The sequence below is a fragment of the Cygnus olor genome, chromosome 1 (assembly GCF_009769625.2).
Source record: "Cygnus olor isolate bCygOlo1 chromosome 1, bCygOlo1.pri.v2, whole genome shotgun sequence".
NCBI lineage: Eukaryota > Metazoa > Chordata > Aves > Anseriformes > Anatidae > Cygnus > Cygnus olor.
The window spans coordinates 97,779,152-97,796,407 of record NC_049169.1 but is presented as its reverse complement, the minus strand read 5'-3'; the positions used below and the strand labels follow the sequence as shown (position 1 = coordinate 97,796,407).

At 45.1% G+C, this 17,256-nt stretch overlaps 2 protein-coding genes across 6 annotated transcripts in view; one reads left to right on the top strand and one right to left on the bottom strand.

Annotated features, from left to right (window-relative positions):
* Positions 1 to 17,195, top strand: part of LOC121076812 (fatty acid amide hydrolase-like) — an 18,973-nt gene extending 1,778 nt beyond the window's left edge. For both annotated transcript variants that reach the window (XM_040571423.1, XM_040571415.1), the window contains exons 3-20: positions 1,306 to 1,343; positions 2,623 to 2,763; positions 3,962 to 4,024; positions 5,179 to 5,299; positions 5,741 to 5,833; positions 6,873 to 7,033; positions 8,091 to 8,176; positions 8,379 to 8,462; positions 9,514 to 9,576; positions 9,716 to 9,793; positions 9,885 to 9,973; positions 10,704 to 10,740; positions 11,592 to 11,740; positions 12,198 to 12,260; positions 12,565 to 12,640; positions 13,236 to 13,320; positions 13,499 to 13,586; positions 14,133 to 17,195. In XM_040571423.1, coding sequence (XP_040427357.1) covers positions 1,306 to 1,343; positions 2,623 to 2,763; positions 3,962 to 4,024; positions 5,179 to 5,299; positions 5,741 to 5,833; positions 6,873 to 7,033; positions 8,091 to 8,176; positions 8,379 to 8,462; positions 9,514 to 9,576; positions 9,716 to 9,793; positions 9,885 to 9,973; positions 10,704 to 10,740; positions 11,592 to 11,740; positions 12,198 to 12,260; positions 12,565 to 12,640; positions 13,236 to 13,320; positions 13,499 to 13,586; positions 14,133 to 14,243 — 1,626 coding nt within the window. In that variant the 3' untranslated portion in view covers positions 14,244 to 17,195. The remainder of the gene's footprint in view (positions 1 to 1,305; positions 1,344 to 2,622; positions 2,764 to 3,961; positions 4,025 to 5,178; positions 5,300 to 5,740; positions 5,834 to 6,872; positions 7,034 to 8,090; positions 8,177 to 8,378; positions 8,463 to 9,513; positions 9,577 to 9,715; positions 9,794 to 9,884; positions 9,974 to 10,703; positions 10,741 to 11,591; positions 11,741 to 12,197; positions 12,261 to 12,564; positions 12,641 to 13,235; positions 13,321 to 13,498; positions 13,587 to 14,132) is intronic.
* The window catches only part of TMEM39A (transmembrane protein 39A), a 26,209-nt gene continuing 25,643 nt past the window's right edge, over positions 16,691 to 17,256 (bottom strand). For all 4 annotated transcript variants that reach the window (XM_040571431.1, XM_040571451.1, XM_040571460.1 and 1 more), the window contains one exon: positions 16,691 to 17,195. In XM_040571431.1, the coding sequence (XP_040427365.1) occupies positions 16,962 to 17,195 (234 nt within the window). In that variant the 3' untranslated portion in view covers positions 16,691 to 16,961. The remainder of the gene's footprint in view (positions 17,196 to 17,256) is intronic.

Genomic DNA, 17,256 nt, shown 5'->3' with positions numbered 1-17,256 from the left:
TTGTAAGCAGCGCTCCTATTTTCCTGGGTGCTGGCATGCCCTCCAGCCTGTGGGTTTGTTTCTGCCCTGGAAGTTGTGCAGGAGGAGGAGGGCGGCTCTGGAGCAGGTGCGAGTGCCGCCGGGCAGTACATTCACGAGGGGAAATATCTCCTTCTGTCTGCAGTGACCAGTGACGTTGTCCTCTCTGGGACGGCCGGGTTTGGCTGTCCCTGCCGCTGCTCAGCCTTTCGCTTTGAGGTGGTGTTGAGGTTATAGGCAGAAGTCCTGTTTCAGTAGTGTGACATGTTCCAGAGCTTGGCAGCTGGTTGGGCCTGGAGTGAAAGATAGCAGGGGGCTGCAACATAGTTGCTGAGAGTATGGCGAGCTTATCTCATGAGCAGTTTGTTCCAGGATATGTTAACCAGAATATCTTCTGATCTTTTGCTTTGTGGCTGCATCTGCTGTGCGACCCTGGGCTCGTTTCCTTTCCTGACATACACCCCTTGGAGGGGGGGACATACGTTCCCAATCTCATCATATAGGTGCTTACTGTTGCAGATTACAGCGGATGCAGGTTAGGAGCGATGCCTTTCCAAAAAGAGACTGTAATTTTTATGCAATTTGTGAAGCAACATGTCACTTCATGGATATAGGAATGTGAACCTTGCTTCAGACTTGCACTGAGTACTGGAGCCACGCTCCTTTCATGTGTTTTGGAAGTCCATTCTTGAACTATTAAGGCATGCTAGAACAAGGCTGATAACCCTGGGACTGTTGGCATTGCTATATTGGGAAGTGAGGTATTCAGAGAGTGTTTTCAGCTGCCTGCTACCATGGAGTCTCTACATTTCTCATGCTTTTCCAATTTGACTCTGTTTACTGCAGGAGCTGACAGAGTGTCTTCTACAGGGCAGCTGAGTACATATGGTGACAGGAAAGATGCTGACAAGGGGAATAAATGAAATAATAATAAGCTTCTGCCCTATCCACTATTTGTGTGCCCAGAGCATGAAGAAAGTAACTGTTGGGAGCTATATAGGTGCCTCTTAACAGTGCTGAAGCCTGCAGGTGCAGGCTTTCTGGGGCTGAGCTGGGGAAGGACAAATGCATGTCCCTGTAGAGAGCAGGAAAATACAGTCCTTATGATTCTATGAGTGTGAGAGGAGGATGGAAAGCATTTCGGAACACGTTTATGGCCTGAAATACAAGTGCATGCTCTAGGGTGTTCTGCAGCAATTGTGAGCACATTCAGCATTCGTTGTCTTGTGGGGAATATCCTCAGGTCAAAGTTGTGGCCAACCAATGTTTCTGCTTACGTTCTTCTAGGCTTTTGGACAGTTCTTGTTACTGCCATTATTACTAAGGTAAGTGGGGAGTTTTATCTCCTACCATGCTTCTCTTTCTTTCTTTCTCTCTCTCTCTCTCTCTCTTTTTTTTTTTTAAGGTGCTTGCATTGCATATGTATTACAGGTTACCCGAGATTACCTTTTCAAAGAGAGAAGTAGCATAATTTGAGTGAAGAGTGAGAAAGATTATTTCATAGAAGTGGTTTATGAGATTATTATTTTTTTTTAACTACTCTAGTTTGGGTGACCTTCTATGTGAAGAAATTATCCCTTTTTTACACTCAGGCAGGTGCACAGAAATTGAATTCACCAGATTGCCTCTTTGCCTTCTTAAGTTCTTGCTAAAGAGCAGTCTTTGTTTCAAAGCTTGTGGTTTTGCAAATCTGAAGTGTGTACCACCAGCAGTGGGAAAATAATAGTAGCAGGAAAATGAAGCTAAACATGAAGTTCAGCATTTTTAATATGTTCTTTTTAAAGACATTCATTGTTTTTGAGTAACCTTTTCTTCTTTCCTCTCACTTACGTTTTTATTTAGAAACTGTGCTTGCAAGTGCACGTTGCACTATAAGCCAGTAGTCAGGAAGCTCACGTTCTCCCTTGGCTTACATATATAATTTGCTAGGTCATCTGTGCAGATCCCAGGACGTGGAGAAACGTGTTGAATGCACTTGGTACTCCCTGAATTTTTGCTTTGGGTATGCACTTTTTAAGTAAAGCAAACCCAGAAAAGCTTCGCTGCTGTTATACAGTAGATCATTCCTTGATATCTGTGACATGGTCTGGGTTTCTGTGCTTCACTCACATGTACTCTAAACCCTGAACTCATGCTGATTCAATCCCTGTCACATTTGGTTGCAAACAAGCTATGTTGAGGCAGGTCACGGAAAAGTCTGAAGAGGTGCTGGTTTTACCAGGGATAGTGCTTGAATATATGGCACAGACTACCTTCTTTTCTTTTTCTCTCCGTTTCTGTCTTTTTTGGTCTGTGGGTGATGTATCTAATTAGAGCAAATGGGAAAACTTTCACTGTTTCTTTCCCAGCTTGGGTTTATGGAGGCTGGCGGGCCTTACGTCAAGAGGTAGGAGGCTCTATTAAGCAAGCAGAATAGATTTGGTGCTGTCTTCAGCAAGGGTTTAGAAAGGTGTGAAAGATTATCTTGTAACTGTTGCAACTCCCTGCTGTGGGAGCAGACTGCTACAACAAAATGTTCTTGGGTAAAGTTCACTTTAAACAGTCTGGAAAAATTAGTCATGGTGGAGCTTGCAAATTCTAGCAGTAGCTCTCTCTCTCTTCCAGGATGCACAACTTGTCTCTAATGCGTTCTCTTGACATTTGTGAAGATCCCACGTTTATCCCGGAGGTTGCTGCAGAGGGTACAGAAGACAAGTCTGAGGCTAAAAGCACTTTGGATATTATGAAACAGCTGATAGATGCAAGGTGAGTAGGTGATGTTTAAGAGTGGAGTGGAAGAACACACATGTTGTTATTATATTAGTCAGAAACTGTCAGTAATCTGGATTAAAAATTCTTTCCATGTCATGGTACTTTACAAAACAAATAGTGCTGCCAGCCACCTCTTCGTTTGTAACTTACAAATCACCAGTAGTTGCATGCAATGTGAAGTTTCTGCTAGCTTCAGGAAGCCTGCTTGCACTATTAGAGTAGATATACTTAGTGGTTGGCCAGCCAATGCATACATCCCTTAAGTGAATTTGCAGGTGTGCTGTTTCTTGCTTGCAAGGAATCTCAAATAGAAAACAGCAGTTGCTTGGACGAGAAAAGAAACACAGGGTACAAAGCAAACAACCCACAAGAAATTAGTCTTTGTTACTTAGGCTGCATCAAGAAAGCCTGTTTAGCTTCTTCACTGTGGCCTGTACTTGATTAAATCTCACCAGATTAGGGATGAAATGTTACTGAGGCTCACGTGTCACACTGAGGTCTGATGCTGAGATGGGGGCAGCTGGATGGCTATGAATGCTCTCCCCGTCTGGTTTTGTTCTTAGCTGTGGACCTGTCTAGGAGTTACTGAAGATGTCTATGAGCTGTGCTTCACCAGCATCTCAGAGAGTAGATTCTCTGTATATATTTGAGCTTTTAGTAACACTAAGCTTGCTTCCCACTTGAGTTCTTAAGCTAGAGCATGGAATAACATTCAGCACCTTCACTTTAGAGGGAGGAGAGTATTTTCTGCAGGCATTGGTCAGGCTGAGTGCAGCCTTCTGGTTCTTGTGTCCCAGGCTCTACTAGTGATACACTGAGTGCTACAGGGCAGATTATTTGAACCTTGCCTCTTCCCTACGTAGCACGTTATGGATCCTTACGCTGCAAATGTAAACCTGGAATAAATTTTGAACAATTTAGTGACTGCTTTATTGCAGTAGAAATATGAAACAACTAGAACACGTCAGCAAAACTGACCCCTTATTTCTGTGGCACCCTTAATGGACTTACCGCCCTGCATATGTGCAAGGAGTCTGACAGAGCGTGAGCTAAAATTCTTAGGCAAGCAGTCCTGATGATGCCCTGTAAGTGGGCAATTCCCATCCTGTGTTGGACTGATGCTGGATTCTGCAGGTTAAAACAGAGGTGGCTTTGCCAGTTCACAGTTGTCCTTTCAATCCTTTCTTTGCAGGACCGATTCTGCCAGCAAAGGGTTTAGCTTCAAAGGGATCAAAGACTACCTGGACTGCTACAGGTAGGTGAAATTACGGTCTGGGAACAACTGTCTCACATGTTCCTCTGCTGTGGGCTGCTGCTGCACCACGAGCTCGCAGGCATCTCCCTGTTAGAATTGTCCTTCAGGTACTTCTGTTTAGCATCATCCTTTCCAGTCCTTTCTCTCTAATAGAATAACAAAGGAAAGCCAACTGGGAGAGCTGACACAACTCTTACAAGCTCTGCAAGGATATTTAAATACTGTTTGTCTTGGCTTATTGTTGGTCTCCTCTGGGAAAGATTTCTACATACTTTGTTTGCCCAAACAAGTGAGTGAGAAGGTGAGAAAGGTTCGTATGGATGATGCAAGCTGCACATACTGTGGGTCTCTGAAGAACACCTTGATTCCCCAACTGCTTGTGTTCCTGTGAGCAGTTTGGCTGTGTTCTCCCAGTCCTTGTGTCCAGCTTGGGAGCAGCTGGAAGCACATCCTTGACTCTGAGGTTCCGTGAGCTGTTGGCTGCTCAGTAACTCCTGGTTGCCTTTGGGACGTGTGCCAGATCTGAAGTGCTCAGATAAATCCTGCTGCACTCCTGGCACGTGTTCCTCAGGGGCCACCCCTGCCAGTGGGCTGTGGCCTTGGAGCAAATGGCTGACACTGCAGTCTGGTTTTACAGCTGAATGCTGACTATGAGGCTTCAGTGTCAACCAGAGACAGATCTGTTCATGGGCTGACATAGCCAGGAGGGAGGGAAGGCCTCTTTGTTAAAGGTGGGTTATGATAGTGCTGCTCCGAGACCCCTCTCTGTAGTGGGAAGCCTGTATAAAACGGGCTGTCCTCTTGTTTAAGCTCATGGTACTGGCAGTTTCATAACCTTGGGCTTTGAAGAGCTTGAAGGCTCTCCATAAAGTCCTTCCCTGCTTATCTGGTGTTTCAAGAACATCTGAGCGAGTCTACCAGTTCCTACCCCTACTCTGAGGGTGGGAGGGGTGTTGTGGAGGAAGTTCCCTTAGGGAAGGGTGTCTCCTCTTGTGATGGTGTCAACTGTGTTGAAATCATCACCGCACACAGATTATTATCTAGTTACTGGTTACAGCTGTGACAGGTGCCGCCTTGCTACCTGACAGACAAACTCTGTGTGTGGGTGTGGTGTGGGGGGCCTTGTAATGAAGATCCCAACTTCTGTCCTGTAGGAGTGGGAAGCTGACGCCATCTCAGGTGGCAAAGAACATCATTGCCACGCTGGAGGACTGCGACAAATCCACGCCCCCACTCAGAGCGATAGTGCAATGGGACCGGGAACAAATAATGCTGGTAATGTCCCCCTCTGGTAGCAAAGGGACCTCTGCCACCCCAAGAGTGGTAGCATCCATTAGAAAGGGCAGAGGCTCTTCTTCTGATATGTTGCACAGAAAAAATATGTTTTTTGCTTCTTCCTTGTGTTGAGGACTAAAAAAAAAGTTTGCTTCCCTTCCTGCAAAGCGAGTTAGCATTAAGGCAATCTGTTTTCTACTGGGCTACTATTTTTAAACCAGGATTTATGTGCTTATGTGGCATAGATGCTTCTAAGCAGTAAATGCTTTCCCCATCAGCAAACAGTGGAAGAAAAAAGAAACCTTTATCATTTGGCTTGCAAGCAGCCTGACAAAGCCATTTGCGGTATCTGTTCTGATACTGGTAATGACTTTCAGTTCAACTCTCTCTGCCTACCTATCTAACACACAACTTTTTTAATTTTTTTTCCCCGCTGTGTAGATGGCTGAGGCCTCCACTGCTCGTCACAGGAATAAATGTACCCTGTCTCATCTAGATGGCATCCCAGTGTGCCTGAAAGAAGAGTTCAAAGTGGTGAGTTTCCTTGTCTAGCTGTCAGTTCATGCTGCAAGTGGTCAACTGGGACAACTTGCTGCAAGGAGGTTTTAGGGCCAACTCCTCAGCATAAGCCTGTGAATTCTTTTGTAATAAGAGGCAATATACGGGTTTGTAATGAGTAGGATTAACAAATTTTGACAGTTGATGATAGATCTCAGTTATGACAGATGTTTTCCGTACCTTGTACTGATCTCTTCAATCCACAGGGAGCAGAGGGTTGGGGTGGGAAACAGTCCCTCTGCTGACAAGATGAGAATATATAAAAACACCTGTAGCAGTGGGCGTAACTGCCTGGATTTCTCAGTCACTCCCTCTGCTCTGCTGGCAAAGGATCCCTCTCTCCTTACCTTTAAGGACATACTTGTATCAGAAATATGAAAGTTACTCTGAAAGTCCTCACCCACGGTGGGGTTGTGCTTACCGCTTAGCAGCAGTTACTACTAAATATGCCTGGAGGTGCCATCAAGCTGTCATGGACTCTGGAAGGACCTACCCATAGGGTGGGAGTCCTGTTTACGTACATCACTACGTAAGTGTGAAGAGTACTTAGCACACCCTGAAAATGAATTCATCTGGTATTTTGGCACCCATGTAATGTTGGTTCCTTGCTTCAAAGCACTGCAGATTGAAAACGCTGCAGCTCCTTGCATAGAATGTAGGAAAAAGAGCTCCTGTGTGCTCTGGGGCCGAGGTGACTTGGTTCTGCAGCCTCTGGGCCTAGCAACTGCATTGCTATAGAGAGGCAGACTTCCTGGACATCTATGTGTTTCTGCTCCTCATGGTATTAGCAAGACTCCTTTGCATGTGAGAGGAAGCCAATAGTGAAGGGTTAAGTATCCCTCTTGACAGGAACAACACAGGAAAAGATGAAGAGCGAGACTTCCTAGCTCTTACTTCAGTGGGTCCTGATGTCTGAGAACTGTTGTGGGGGTGAAGTGTGCATGTGAAGCATGCACGCATGCCTGCCTGCCATACCAAGGTTTTAGGATGAGTAATAAGGTGTCTTCTTGCTAAGGTACCTTACCATCACCGAGTAGGAACAGTGTTTCTTGGGACTGAGCCTGAAACAGAAGATGCTACTGTGGCCAAGAAACTGAGAGAGGCTGGAGCTGTCATTATTGGGGTTTCAAACATGCATGAACTAGGGACTGGAACGACTGGATGCAACCCTAATAGGTAAAATTCCCTTCCTTCTCTCTCCCTCTCTCCTCAGACCTAAAAGTCTGTCCAGAACTGACAGGGAAGGGTACAAAAACAGGGCAGACATGTAAGAATAAAACTGACTGAAACACCCAGTGCAGGGAGAACCCTGTGGGTATGAAAACAGTAGATGTTGGAAGCCTGAAGGCTTCCAAAGGAAAGAGGAAACCAAAGGTAAGAGAGGATTCAAATTGTGTCTGCTGAGTAAAGAGCTCTTTCCAAGGCCTTGTAAGTGTGGAGGTGTAAATGTTTACAGGATGAGCAGTAGACAAAAGCAGTGACATAAAACAACTAAATAGCAATCTAATGAGCAGTCACAAAAATGGCTAATGGCCAAGAACAATGAGAAAAGGTACAATCAGCTCAGGAGAACATAGCTTTTTTATTTCCTAGCTAAAACAAGCTCACTGTAATTTATTTTTGTGAGTTTTCCAGCTATAGCAAGCTGAGAACTGCTGTGTCAGAGCAGTGGTTCTCATAGCCTTGATAAGCTCCACACTTGATGCATGTGCAGCTGGATGGAACTGGGGCTCCCCCACAGCTACAACAAAATGCACAGGCATTGTGTGTGGGCTGCTACACCAGCTGGATGCCCTCCCACCTGGCAGGTCTCTTTGAGGACCAGGGACAGACTGGAGAGTTTGGAATAAAAGGCAGAGCTGGGCGTGCTGACTTGCTTGTGGTTCTTTAAGAACTGATGGTCAGTGACTGCTCTTTCTTTTGAAATTGTGTAATGCACTACAGTATGCAGTAATGGCACAATGCAATCACAACCAGAAGAACTGGAACAGCATCCTTCCTATTGCTTTGAGTCTTTTTCTTTTGGATAGGCTGCTAATGATAACAAAAGATTGGACTCTGAGCAAAAAGTCTTATTTCAGTCTTTTTTTTCAGGGATGTAGCACTATCTGGGGTGGACTGGTGTCTCTTTAGTAAGAGATCTGAATCCCTGCGCTGTTTCTAGATCTTTTCCTGCCCTTTAACACACTCAGTCCTTCCTAGGAAAAGTTTCAACACTATTTGTCTACCTCAGGTACCACAAGATCCCTAGGAATCCCTACAAGCCCAACCACTTCACAGGTGGGAGCTCCAGTGGGTCAGCAGCAGCTGTAGCAGCAGGTAGGTGGTCCTAAACTGAGCTTGGGGGTGGTGGGAGGTAAGTCCTGAGCCTCAGGCATTCAGATTTCATGAAGGGTTTAGAAGCTGGAGGGAATTCATGGCTGAACAGAGAGCTCTCTGTGCTGTCTTGGCTACAGCTGCTGGTAGAATGGACAGGGCAACACAATGTCTCTGATCAGAGCCCTGTGTGTGTATTTTGTAGGTCTCTGCCCAGTGGGTATTGGCACAGATGGAGGCGGCTCTGTGAGGATTCCTGCTTCGTTCTGTGGTGTGGTGGGGCTGAAAGGTAGTGCCCTTTAATCTGTGTGTGTATGTCTTCTTTACTGCCTCAGATAGGATGCCACAAACAAGTCAGGCACAATCCATTAATTCCTGCCTTGTAAAACTCAACCGGAGAAGCTCTGGAGCGTAACACCCTGAGAGTCACGCAGGTTGGAGTGGCAGAGTGGAAGTATTCTCAGTACTGACCATTGAAGAGATGTTCAGAAAAAAATAGCTTCTGTGTGTGATTCAAATGCTAAACAAAACTCGCATGCTGCTTCTCTTTCTACCCACTTATCCTTCTTCTGTCTTCCTCCTCTGCTGGGAGGTGTTCGTGACGTAGCTGGGTATCTGTAGTGAGCTAGTGAAAGCAGCTTCATCCAAGATGGATTCCCGTTACCTTGGTTATATGGAGGGGTTGATGCTGCTCAGATTTGTATCTGGTAAGTTAGACCTGGTAATGGGCTTGTATCAAACCAGCACGTAGCCATTCCCCCTTATCTCAGAGGTACAAGAAGTAGGAATGCAGATTTTGCAGTAAGAATTAATGTAATCAAGGGGAATGTGCGGAGGACATAAACAATGCCCTGTGCATTTCTTACGGTATGGAAGGTGGTGAGGCAGGCAAATCCATCGCCACCTGGAAGAGATGCCAGCTTTTGGGAAGGGTTCAGCATTCTGAAAGATCTCAGCTGCTCCATCTGACCAAGTACTCAACCGTTACCCCGGTTTTCTGTCCTTCACACACAGTCAACTTAATCTTGGTTCATCTGAGGAAGATGACGATGGCTGTGTAACTGGTCAGAAAGTTGACAAGAACACTTGTAGACGACAGCTGGTAGTAGGTGTGAAGTGATTGAGATCTTCCAGAGCGTGGCATCTCCTTCTCTTGATGATCTTGCTCCTGAAGAACAGGGTATTGAAAGATTGGTGACTAGGCTGTGAAACAGCTGGCATAAAAGTTGTTGGCAGGGGTGTGTTCCTTACTGTCTCAGTCGGGTGGGGCAGAGCTCTCAGATTCAGATATTCTCAGTGACTGCTCGTGTCTAGCTAACTGCCCATTTCTTGTTCTCCAGGTACGTTTGGGCGGATCAGCTGTCATGGCAGCTACCCACTCTCCTACTCCACAGTCAGTGTAGGTAAGAGGACTTGTGCCCCCCTTCAGGGACCTCGCTGTGTTGTTGTTGCTGGGGAGGCAGTCTGGGCATACGTAAGACCTCGGGAGGAGGGTCCTATTTACTCCCTGTCGCGTTTTTGTAACTGATTTCTCTTTTAAAGGCCCTATCTGTACCTCAGTGGCAGATGCAGCCATTGTTTACAGTATTCTTGCTGAACCGGATCCACTCTATCCATACGGTAGGTGAGCATTCTCCTCCCTGAACCCAGGTGCTCTGCCTTCCTGCAGGCATCCTAGATAAAAGGAGGAACTCTTGCTTGCTCCCTGTAGGACTAAAGCAACCCAAAGCAACCCTGTCAGATATGTGTGCTCCTGACCTGAAAGGCTTAAAACTGGGAGTGGACTGGACATTTTTTAAGGTACCTATTCTGTCTCTTTCTTCCTGATGCTTTGCAAAATGAAATTTTGAAGGAATTCAGTGCATTCAATGTTCTCTTACCTTTCCTCATGTGAACTTCTTGTATTTAGCCCTATAATTGGAGGGGAATATGGCTTAGGTGAAAACACCCTCTGGGATAACTTTTTCCTAAGGCAACCTTTCGAATAAAAGTCTGTTGGAGGTATGAGGAAAGGTAATGACTGTATAGTTCATGGCCATATGCTTCCTCATGCTCCTGTTTCTATTGAAAGTGATGCTTCTGAATTGTTTCCAAAAGGGAATTAGTTTAAAAACAAATGAGGAAAATTACCATATCCATTTGGTGACAGTGGTGTAGCTGTTGAGTAGTATTTTGTCATCCCAATGTAGAAACTGGGCTTGCAAGCTAATGCCACTTGGCAATCATAATGCAGCTCCATGAATGTGCCCAAGATTTCTTCCCTAGAGGAAAACAAGGATGGCTTTGCCCCAGTGTGGAGGAGGAACATCTTCTCCTCTAGAAAAGAAGACCTTTCCTTTTCCTTAGGGGTACGCCTTGCAAGCTGTCCTCTTGGAGCAGGTAGCCTAAGGCAGTTCTGGATGGCTGTGTTTCCTTACCATTAGAGACAGGAGCAGGGAAAGCTCCACGAGGACCAAATGCCTGTGAGTGCTCACCAACGAGAAGAGAGAGGTTACTCAAGTCTGCTCAGTTCTTTCCTCTTGTTTTCTAGGCATGTGATGCAGAAGTCCTGACCATCTGTGAGAAAGGTAAAGAGCAAAAGTCTCTTAATCTGCATAAAGTTGTGTGTTCCCTCTGTGGAGGCATTAAAGAGATCTGTCCTGAAGTTTTTAAAGGCAGATGTTTTAAGAGGTCTGACTGTACAGACAGTGGTAGCTTTGTATTAGGGAAGCCCCCCTGACTGCTGAGGGTTGAAAAGCTCAACAGTTGTAGGCTTGTCAGGTTACAATGGAAGAATGCAGTTCAATGTGCTAAGCCTCTGTCTCTGTATAAAGGCAGATCCTCTGCTCAGTAATAGTTACTCTGCAAACTTTCATGGTAAAAGACTTTTAAGGGAGGGACTTGTTTCACAAAGTTATATTCAGTGGGAAAGACAGGGCTAGGATTTTATGATGTATCCAGTCCTCTAGTATTTCCTTGAAATCAGCCAAATGGTGCCTTTAGGGTGGCTTTGTTAGATTGCAGACTGAGCAAAATCGAACTTGGTGATGTGGGGGAAACAGATGACAATGTCTGTCATAATAGCTAGCCTCCTGTGCATTGGAGCTGAGATAGTTCACAGAAGTGTTATCAGTCCCTCTTTACTGTCTGGGTTAATTGCAGGCTAAAGGGAGGAGAGGAACTTGCCAAAAATGTAGTTGGTAAGTTAGGAACCTATCTACAAACCTCTACCTCTGCCCCCTTGGAGCACCGAGATCTAATTAGGGCTAAGACTTACCTGTGAGAACCAGCCACAGCAATCTGCGTGCAGCATGATGCACTGAAGATGCTTGCCTTGTAATGGCCAGTGGGGTCTCTGACTTCTCAAGGGGGAGCAGATTCTCGTCCCTTCTGTGAAGTCTAAAGAATGTTGTTTGTGCTTCACCTGTTCTGTACTCAGCTGTGGAGTACCTGCAGAGTTTGGGAGCCAGCGTGGTTGAAGTGTCTCTTCCAGAGATGGAGGAAGTGAAAATAGCACATGTGATCTGCATTCTGAGTGAGATGAGGGACATGCTGCAACCTGACTTCAACAAACATTTCCAGGAAATGGTAAGTAGCAGCAGCTTGGATCAATGGCAGTAGTTATCATGGCTGATGCAGAACAAGGGTCTTATGGCAGTGAGAAACATGGGGCTCTCCTGCTTTTTCTACGACAATCCACCTGTTAGATGCTGATACAGGAGAGTAGACCTGGAAGAAAACTCCTGGGCTATCACACTCAGTTTCTTGCTGTTGTTGACTAAACACGTGTGAGGCCCCTCAAACTGTTATGCCCACAGTAAAACTCTTCCTGTCACCATGGAAGACTATTAAAGCATGCAGAGATCTGAACTGCAGTTCCTAGGAAGACGCTTAAGCTTGATGGCAGGCTGATTAGGGTGGGAAAGGTGGGGAGAAAAGAGGGAGTCTGGAAGGTTCTATCTTTCTTTGTACTTGCCTAAGGCAAGAAAATGTGATTAGCAAGCCTGTTGCAAGGAGAGCCAATGACTGATGTCTTCTCTTTCAGAATTTGGAGACGCGGGCTACCCTAGCCTTGGCTTCCCAGTTTACAGCTCTGGATTATATTACGGTGAGGAACATACTGTGGTGCAGACTGAAGGGGAGGCACCTAGTGAAATTGCAAAGGCGGGGTAGATAGTTTTCTTAACCTCCCCATACAAGTGGAAAGATACCAGCCAACTGTACTCCTCTGCAGTGAAAACATGCAAAGTGATGGGGCACTTGGATTGGCATACTGCATGTTGATTCCAAAATGCAGGAAGGATGTTCTCTTTTGCAAAGGCGTGGGCTCTGATGGGCAGAGGCAGTCATCATCAAACTTCAGCCTCATGAACCAAGAGGTCCTGGTCAGACAGTAGTCTCTCTGTTTGCAGGCAAATCGACAGAGAACTCGCAGCATGAGGTTTTTGCGAGAGATCTTCACCACTGTGAACTGCATCGTTACACCAGGTATTGGCAGCCTTGACCAAAGAGCTGCTCCCTGACCGTTGTGGTACATTTTGAGAACAGTCGCTCCATTAACTCTTCCTCCCCAGTTTTAAGAGCGTGACTTTTGTGCAGAGACTTAACTCTGCCTCAGGCCTCCAGAAGAACATGGGGCCTGGTTGGAATGACTGCAGTGCCTTTCTATACTTGCTGCCTGTATCCAAGGCAGTCAGAAAACTCTCTTTTGGTAGTTGAAAATGAGGTGCAGAACCAGTCAGAGTTGCACAGGAGGGAATAGACATCTATTTATTTATGAAGAAATAGAAAACTGACTGCTCAGTTCATAAATCCCAATGATTTGATTGTGTTCTGGGGGAAGGAGTTTGCATTACTAATATAGATCAAACATGGCTTTAAGGAACTGAGCTATTCCTTGGAGATTGCCCACAGCCTGACTCTTCCTTTGCTCTTTGAGCACTGGATCAGGCTGCCTAGAAAGGCTGTGGAATCTCCATCCTCAGATGTGATCCTGGGCAGCTTGCTCTAGCTGAGCTGGAGTTGGACAAGAGGCCCTCCAGAGATCCCTTCCAACCTCAACCATTCTGTGATTCCTCCTCAGCTGTTGCTTCCACTGCCCCGAGAATCCACGAATCTGACCTCTTGACTGGCAGCAATGACACTTCATTCATAGTTCAGTCCATGAGGTAAGAAGAGTTACTGTTTGCACTATGAAAACGGAAATTTTTGAACAGCTGGAGACTGGGCGCACTAGCTTGCGGAGGTCAGGCTGTAGAGCAGGACAGATCAATCCTCACTCCCCCCGCAAAGGGCAACTTTGCTGCTGTCCCAAGGCAGGAATGTTGATGACAGCTTCTCTCCCAGGTTCATGCAGCTTGCTAACTTGACTGGGATTCCAGGCCTTGTGGTCCCCGTTGGTTATTCTACTGCTGGACTTCCTATCAGCCTCCAGGTAAGCATTGGCTCTTTCTGAATGCTGTGACACAAAATCTCCAGGTGGCTCTGTCCTGAACCACTACGACCAGGTTCATCCTGTTCCACACAGCACAACTGAGGAGTTGCCAGGTACTAGGAAGGAATTTTTAACCTCTGGGTGAGGAAGAGTTAACTCACTCACCTCAGAGTGTAACTCACTTCTGAATGCCAGATGGACTCTTCGGGGTTCTGGACACAGAGTTCTCTTTTTCCCTGTCCACTTGTATCCATACCCATTATTTATCACTACTTTCCTCTCTTTTCCTCTCAGTTCTGTAATTTAAATACTTTCTTGCTCTTCTCCCTTTTAAAACGTGTCTTGTGTAAATGGAAGTTCCATACATCTTAATTAAGTCACTGGGCTGCCTTTTTCCCAGATACAGTGATGCCATATTTGCTGGGGTAAAAGTGAGAAATGTGTCCTTTTGGTGCTGTTGGGAAATAATTTTAGCCATGTTTTCCTGGGCCTTCAATCACTGTGTGTGATGATGCTACTCTTCTTTCTGTCTCTCTCTTCTTCCAGGTCATGGGAAAATGGTGGGATGAAGCTGTTCTTCTGAGGATTGGCCTGAAGCTAGAGCAGTTTCGTAACCAGACCAAGAAACCATCCATTTATTATGACATCCTCGCATGATGGGGTGACCGAGATGGGGAATAAGTCTTTACCCCCCCACACCCCTTCCTGCCCCTGTAGTTTGACCTGGCCAAGTACTAGAGTGGACTTGTTTTCAGTGTTCATCTGAATGAGGTTTAGTGGCAGGCTCATCTGAGGAATGGGGAGAAACACTGATTGGAGCAGGCACTGATGCTGAGTAGACATCAGTTCTGCTCCCTGTTCAGCATTGGATGGTCTAGACCGGGGAGACAAACTGTGCTCGCTAGTTCCTCACTGTGTTTTTGCCAACAGGGGAAGTTACAAATATCTTCTGCAACTTCTTTTCATGTCAGGATCCTACGTAAAGATGGAAGACAGCTGCAGCTACAGGAGTGCATGTGAGCAGGTGATAGTGCTATGTGTGGAAAGCCACAACCTCTAGGCCTCACAGAATGCCTCCTGCTCCAGGATATAACAAAAGCGCTGTTTTAAGAAGGAGAGGCAGCTTCTCTTAAGACATAATGCTAAGCTCCTTTGGACTGAGGAAGATCTTAACACACCTGCAGTTAGGAAGAGTGGGTTAAGCCCCTTATTTAAGCTAGCCCCTTAGAGCAGAAAAGGCGGCACTGTGAACAGTGTAAGGTCAGTCTGTTCTGCAGAGTATGCTCACTGCATGAGCAATCCCACCTACCTTCAACCTTAAGTGCAAAGGGAGGAAAAAGCAGAGCATGAAAACTCATTATGTCTGCCCTGAAGCCCTGGTTCAGGATTCTGCCATCCTCTTGCACTGTTGACAAACATATCTATTCCCCAAGCTAAGACTTGGAGAGCCTCTTCTCTCCCACTGGTTACTTAAGCGTAAGCCTACTACCATACAGGTGTCCCACTGGAAAAAGCTACCCAGGAATGCTATGAAACAGCTATCTGAGAGAGGAGCTGAGAGGGTGAAATGTAAGTGGTACTAAAAGCAGAGGTGCTACTGAGCTACTGTGAGAGTAGATCACTATTCAGTACTCTGGGCACAGGAAAGGTGTTGCACAAAGCCACATGCAGCACGGAGCCTGCTCTAGGTAAGAAACCAACCCATCTTATCCCAAACTGTACTTCCAGAAATGAGATAGAAAAAAGATGAGAATATATGACATCACAGCAGGAAAAGCTAGAGAAGGCTCTGCTTATCCAAGATTTGTCCCAAAAGCCACAGTACTGTTTCACTGAAAGTCCCAAGTACCTGTGTCCTGCTTGCACCACCGTGGCCACATCAAAGAAAACCTATGAGTAACTAAAGCTAAACATTTAGGTTAATTTTGGAATACCTTAGGGTTAATGCTCAGCGGCATCTCCTGTTGTCAACCTCATCAAGTCTCAGAGAAGAAAAACGCCTATGCTTGCAATCAGGTTCTGGGAGAAGCTCTTACAGGCAGGAACAGAAAAGCAGTATAGTCTTAGCTTGGAAGGAAAGAAGGAACCAGAAAGTAGTTGCAATTTCTCCCAACCTCAGTACAGTTGTTTTTTAATTAATATATATATATCCACTCTTTAAACAGAGCTAGCACTTTACTAATGGATAAAGGTTCCAGTCAGATAACACCTGAATGGAGGAATGTTGCATAACCTTAAGTACTTGAGTCAAAGCAGCAAGATCAGCTGTTAGCAGCATCCACAGTTAAATTAATGATATGGTTGATAATTTCATTTTCAACTCCTTTGTGATACTACTACAAATGTTATTAGAGTCTACTGTAGTTCAACTTTATGAAGAACAGTGTTTAAAAGAAAAATATTTCCTCTATTAATAACTTATTAAAAATGCTCAAAATACCTGAGAGTGAAACACTGCTGAAATGCATTGTGTGGCAATAGGGGATTTGATAAGTGTCTGACAAGAAGAAATTTATTCCAAGAACACTGAAGGAAATGGCTCAATCTTCCCTAATTTAGTGCAGTTACTCAAGGGCAAGCAGATGGTGGTAAAAAATGATCAATTACAATCCTGCTAAATTAAGCTATTTCAAATCCCTTTCTAAATGATATACTACCTTAAAATTAAAATTCCAAGATTTAGTTCATTTTCTGGGAGGAATGAGGAAGCTTAAGTTGCTAGGTAGAGGGATAAAAGTTAAAGCAAAGGGTTTATCTTAAACAAACAACAAAAAACATGTATCCTGCTAGTTCTGGGAAGAAAAGGGAAGTGAAAGCTTTTGCTGACTGTCCATAATTTTGTCTGTTTTTCAGCACGTTGCTTCTTCCCTTTCTCTAAATTGGTTTAACTAGTGCAAATCTTCCCTGGGAGCGAGGTTTCTAGGTAAACTGTTCATACTGGTGAAAGGCCCCTCCATTTCCTTTTTCCCCTAGCTATTCACTTATTGAAGTCTTAGAGAAGACCAGTTCCTAATTAATGGCAGTGTTCCATCCCCACAGTGTGCAATAGCAAGGCAATCGTGTGAGCAAAGCAGACACAGTGACCACACACACAAACAATCCTGTTGCTTCACATAGATATATGTATGGGTATAGATATACGGTATATACACACTGATTTTTTTTATATATATATAAAATAACACCTTGTTTATAAAGCGACATTTAATTGCCACCAGTTCCCTTCCCACCCCACAAAAACAACAGTATACAAAATATAAAATATTTTAAATATTTATAAACGCCGCAAGAAAAAAATAGAACTGTACGAAAATATTTTTTTCTGAGGTTCCCTCCCTGCCCAGTGGCACGGGAAGGGGTACACGTTTGGCAGGCCTAGTGTGCCTTCAGTCCATAGTTGTTAAGTGGATAGGAATATGCCCTGCCTAATACTATCCGGTCCCGGAGGAGCTTAAATAAGACATAATAATTGCAGAAAAGGATGAGGGCCATGGAGAGGGTATGGTTCCACTTCTCTGAGCGCAGCAGTGAGTAGAGCTGGTAGCAGACCACGCTGCCTTCGATGAGAATCAGCAGGTTGAGCAGCCGTAATGGACGGTGAAAAAGGAACTGCAGGGAAACAGGTAAAAAGCACAAGTTTCTGTAACTTTTTGCAATGTTAGTGGGGAGG